Source organism: Juglans microcarpa x Juglans regia, chromosome 8D (genome assembly GCF_004785595.1).
Source record: "Juglans microcarpa x Juglans regia isolate MS1-56 chromosome 8D, Jm3101_v1.0, whole genome shotgun sequence".
NCBI classification, from domain to species: Eukaryota; Viridiplantae; Streptophyta; class Magnoliopsida; order Fagales; family Juglandaceae; genus Juglans; species Juglans microcarpa x Juglans regia.
This window is the reverse complement of record NC_054608.1, coordinates 3,862,247-3,867,785: the sequence shown is the minus strand read 5'-3', so window position 1 is coordinate 3,867,785 and position 5,539 is coordinate 3,862,247. Positions and strand designations below refer to the sequence as shown.

Here is a 5,539-nt window from a genome sequence, read left to right as displayed (position 1 = left end):
AAATATGTTGGAGTACTTTTGGTATAAAGATATCGACTTCCCATGTATGACCGACCGGCTAGGGTACTGTGTGTATCTGTCCACAGATCCACTGACCGTTTGAATTCAAATTCGAAACTTTGAACCTAAAGCCCAGCCTGACGGCCCTGTGACCATCCTAACAGTGACCGACGACTTAATCCTACGTGCCATCAATTCATTCGTCTGTGATGAATAACAAGCTCCCTTTAAACCCATGCAAGGACGTACACAGTCTGCGTATATGGGCCCCACCCTTTCCCCCCCGCTCCCGTGAACATTTACCGAGTTGATCCAACGGCTAGCACTCCTCTTCAATTCAAAATCCTTCCATTAATAAATCACCCTCCCTCAACTCCTCGCTCTGATCTCTGTCAAAGCTCTTGGGGTGGTTTAAGCTTGCTTTCTTGTTCTTGAGCTTCTTGGACCCGAGCTTTGAATTGGGTTCCGTGGAAAATGTCGACCCAGAATCGTCGTTCGTCGTTTTCTTCCTCGACATCTTCGTCACTGGCGAAGCGGAATGCGTCGTCTTCATCATCCGAGAATATGGGAAAGGCTACGTTGGCGAAGAAGCGAGCGCCACTCAGTAACCTGACTAATGTCAAGAACGTGGCTAACGTCTCTTCCCGGAGCTCCATCCCGTATTCTGCTTTGGTATTCACCGTCTTCATCTTTTATTTTTTGTTCTGTTTGGGTGCTGAGAAAACGGTGCGAAAAACTATTAGAAACAAAGAAAATGTGGTGAAAAGAAATAGATATTGAAAAGAAGTTTGAAGCTTTCGTTATGATCAGTCATTATCTTTCAACGAGGTTTTGGCATGTTTGTAGTTTATGGGGTTCTCGTCCGTTTACAAAACATGGTGCTTTTGATTTGTGGCCTTTTGCACATTAATTGTTTCTAAATATCTATCTTGGTCATACTTCCTGTTCCGTGACTACCTTTTCTGTTTCGTAATGTTTTCCATTCCAAGAAATGGACGCTGATCCAGTAGGTTCTTAAGAACTCTGGGGAAGTGAAGCAGAACACAACAATTGGACTTGGTTTGACAGAGTCTTTTGGCAACCAGAGCAGAACTGTACCAAAAGACAAAAAATCTGACTCTAATTCTTGACATTCATAAACAGTGCGTGCTTTTAGGAAATCAAAAAAGCCGTTTTTTAGGGCTGATTAGTACATTTCAGTTCGAAAATTAACTCTCTGTAGCTGGACTCTTTCGTTATTTATTTATTTATTTTTTTTCCGTCTTGATTTTTCTTTATACTAAATTCTTATATTTGAGCCTCGGTCTTGAATTGCTTGCTTTGAATTGTACAAGCTTTTGCACCCACTAATGGCGGTGACCGATGTTGCATAACAAGAGCTAAAATTATAGAATCTTGGATTAAAGTCAAACCCATTGTAAGAATTTTTATTTCTGCGCGTGACTGATATTAATGCCATAAAACTCAATGAACTAATAATCTGTATGTCAGTTTCCATCCTGTCTTGTATGTGGTAAATATGGTTCTAAACTTTACGATAAGCACTGTGCTTTTTATTTGAAGGTGTCATCTGCAAGTAAAATTGCCAAGGCAAAGAAGGGACCTCCTGCAAACACCGGTAGCACAGGACTCCCCAGGACCAATTTTCCTGCCTCCTTGAATCTTAAATCAACAGCAGTTGTTCCTTGTAGCAAGGTTACATCTTTCTCTAGAAGCGATGGAACTGTCCCCAACTCTGTTGCCATTCCTGCACAGTTCAGCATGGACGTTTCTCCAAGTAAATCAGATGGACTTTCAGTTTCTTTGGATGAATCAATGTCTACTTGTGATTCTTTCAAGAGTCCTGAAGTTGAATACATGGACAATAGTGATGTTCCAGCAGTTGATTCCATAGAAAGGAAGACATTCGGCAACCTCTACATTTCAGACCTCGAAGAAAAAATTGGTATTTAACTTCATCAAATAAATATACTTAAATTCATCTAATATTATATATTTCGTAAAAAATTGGCCATAAATTTTTATTATTGATATGTTGTTTAAGTTTCATGTCTACCAATTATAATTTCTTGTATCCTTGACTTCCTATGGTGGTTTATATTGATTTACTTGCAGGGAATATTTGCAATAGAGATATCCTTGCAGCAATGGAAACAGATGATAAAATTGTTAATATTGATAAAAATTACACGGATCCACAGCTGTGTGCAGCTTTTGCTTGTGATATTTACAAGCACTTGCGTGCGTCAGAGGTTTGTCTGTTTGTCTTAATACTAGTAGGCACGGGACTTGTTCAAAATTTTCTTTTTCTTCACTTGTATAAAAAAAAACCATTCTTTTTCTTCTTGTGATCTGTTTAATTCCTTGGACTTTTAGGCAAAGAAAAGGCCTTCCACAGACTTCATGGAGAGAGTCCAAAAGGACATCAATGCCAGCATGCGTGCAATACTGATTGATTGGCTAGTGGAGGTAATTCTTGTTTAATTCCCTGGGTACATGCTTTAAGAGATTGAAGTTTGTGAGGATCATTTTCACTTCCTTTCAAAATAGGGTTTTTGGTATTTATCTTGTTGTTCTGAACCCCAATTTACCCAACTGCAGGTGGCTGAAGAGTACAGACTTGTACCTGACACATTATATTTGACTGTAAACTACATAGATCGGTATCTTTCAGGGAATGTGATGAATAGGCAACGGTTACAGTTACTTGGCGTCGCTTGCATGATGATTGCCTCGTAAGACTACATTTCCTCACGGTATAATGATACCCGCATATTTCACAACACATATTTTAAAGTGAGGGTATTTTTGTAAATTGATGTTACTTGTATAAAATATTTTACTAAATTACCCTTATTTTAAAATATGGTTGTTTAATGTGTTGTGAAAAGTGATTTGTGTTTATCATTTGGGAGAGAGAAAAGTCGAGTGGATGCTACACAATATTTATTACTACCCGTTATAAATATTTCGGGCAGCATTAAATGTGTAATAAATGGTGTAGGATTTACTTGATGCGTCTATCTCTTTCGTTCTTATGACCCTCAAGTTCGAACAAGAACTAAAATGAATCTTGATCCGTATTTAAATATGTGATAAATCTTTTAATTACCTGTTGATGATATTAACAAGAAAAAAGTATTATATTGCCAGCAAATATGAGGAGATTTGTGCACCCCAAGTGGAAGAGTTCTGTTACATAACTGATAACACCTATTTCAAGGAAGAGGTTTGTGTCATATCCTCCTCTGGCTGCACTTCTCTTTCCTAGATTGCCTTTTGCTTAAGCGGCATAAGCATTAGCATTTCATATGATGCAGGTTCTGCAAATGGAATCTGCTGTTTTGAATTTCTTGAAGTTCGAAATGACAGCCCCAACAACAAAATGTTTCTTAAGGTAAGGGCTAACTCATGACTATTGACTATACCTATTTATTTCACATACGTGCTGGTCCAATTAATGACTTTTGATTCATTGATTAGGCGATTTGTTCGTGCAGCACAAGGGATAAATGAGGTACCTACCTTGGGCTTTATTCACGGCTGTTCCTTTAAGAAATTTTGTAATTAGTAACTAATGGTTGAAAAAACCGAATGCCATCCTAATGGTCACTCAAAAGAACGAATGCCATCGTACTGGTCACTCCCTTCACTCATTTTTTAAGTCGTTTCCTTTCTAGTGTGTGTGTGTATATATATATATATATATATATATATATATATATATGTCATTAGAGATTCTCTCACATTGAACTAGATGTTTCAAACTAAAGGGAGATAGACACATCATGTGGGTCTTAGAGCATTTAGTGCTGCTTGTACAGGACTTTCAGCTAGTGTGGACTTGATATTGTGCGTTTGGATAGTGAGTTGAGATGAGATGAGATGAAATGATTTTAGATTAGTTGAATAAAATACTGTTAAAATATTATTTTTTTAATATTATTATTGTTTTGAAATTTGAAAAAATTGAATTGTTTATTATATTTTGTGTGAAAATTTGAGAAAGTTGATGAGATGAGATGGGTTAAAATCACTTCTCAATCCAAACGGGGCACGTTTAATCTATTTTATGCATTGGACTGACTATCCAATTTGGTCATGCGATCGAGGAGATCTCAATTGATGTCAAAGCTGGCTATTGTTTGCAATTACCGTAACTGGAAACTTATTTATGGTGTTTTTATCTGCCATTTCGCAGGTTCCATCACTGCAGTTGGAGTGCTTAGCCAACTACATTGCGGAATTATCTCTGTTGGAGTACAACATGCTTTGTTATGCTCCATCACTTCTAGCTGCCTCGGCGATTTTCATGGCCAAATATATACTTTTCCCTTCTCAGAAACCATGGGTTTGTATTTGTGTAACCACATAGATTACTGTTTCATGTTCTATTTCTTCTTTTAAGATGGCTTAGTTTTCAATCTGTTTTGTTACAGAATTCCACCTTGCAGCATTACACAATTTACAAGCCTTCTGATCTGTGCAATTGTGTGAAAGATCTCCACCGCCTGTGCTGTGATAGCCATACTTCTAGTTTACCTGCTATCAAGGAGAAATACAGTCAACATAAGGTAAGCAAAAATGTATCCTACTCTCTCTCTCTCTCTCTCTCTCTCACACCACACCCTTCACAACCATTTTTTTTTTTTTAAATTTATTTATTTTATAAATACTGTTTTTTATCCTAAATTTTAGTATACTGCTACATCCGCAAATGAATTACACAAAATAATCTCACAAATTGATGTGACTTCATTTGATCTGTTAGCTCTATTTTATAATAAAAATAATTTTACAATATGACGACCCACATCAACCCACATCAGTTTGTGAGATTGGTTTTATGTATTTCTTTGTAACTAAAGTATTTTCCTAAATGGTTATCTATTACTCCCTTTCAAGTTATTGATATATGAAATCAACAACTATTTAACTCATATGATGCTATTGCTTGCTCAGTACAAATATGTGGCGAAGAAGTATTGCCCCCCAACGATACCTGCAGAGTTTTTTCAGAATTAGAGTGAATACAGAGACATGGGGATTACTCTCCAATACTCAGTTGGATGTAGTCTTCTTCAGATTAATGATTTTAGCCGCCAGTTGATTCAAAGCAGCGGAATTTCTTTTCCTTAGTTTTTTCACCCCCCCACCTGATGTGTGTAATAATGTTTTCTTAATTTCCTCGATACATCCTAGGGAGTTTCAAACAGATCATTCTACTGTTTCACTCAGAGCTCCTAAGCTTGTATGTATGAGATTGCTTCACATGATTTCTCAGTTTATCCCAGAGTTAAATCTCTCTCAAAAGCTACATCAACATATTGATCATGAGGCCTTACCCAATTGTAGTCATAACTAACGCAGAGATTCCACGAAATTAAACTCACAAATCGATGTGACTTCATGTAATACGGTAAATTTTATTTACAATAAAATTAATATTATAATTACTGTAGTATATATAATCTTTTTGTAACTCAAGTTGACTGACTAGTGTGCACGTAATTAAACCCAACTTCTAAAGTAGTATGTA

The 5,539-nt window shown here is 36.7% G+C and overlaps 1 protein-coding gene across 2 annotated transcripts; it reads left to right on the top strand.

Annotated features, from left to right (window-relative positions):
- The first annotated feature begins 346 nt into the window (after positions 1-346).
- On the top strand, positions 347-5,269 carry LOC121243292 (cyclin-A1-1-like). 2 transcript variants are annotated; one of them, XR_005936098.1, is made up of 12 exons: positions 347-672; positions 1,564-1,945; positions 2,116-2,252; positions 2,377-2,469; positions 2,602-2,735; positions 3,154-3,229; positions 3,321-3,397; positions 3,484-3,517; positions 4,202-4,351; positions 4,440-4,574; positions 4,963-5,097; positions 5,155-5,269. XR_005936098.1 is itself a non-coding variant. In XM_041141391.1 (11 exons), exons 1-11 carry the CDS (start codon positions 475-477, stop codon positions 5,023-5,025), a joined length of 1,479 nt encoding a protein of 492 aa, XP_040997325.1. In that variant the 5' UTR covers positions 347-474; the 3' UTR covers positions 5,026-5,269. The 2 variants fall into 2 exon arrangements, 1 of the variants encoding a protein (XP_040997325.1); XM_041141391.1 differs by having other exon boundaries at positions 4,963-5,269.
- The last annotated feature ends 270 nt before the right edge of the window (positions 5,270-5,539 follow it).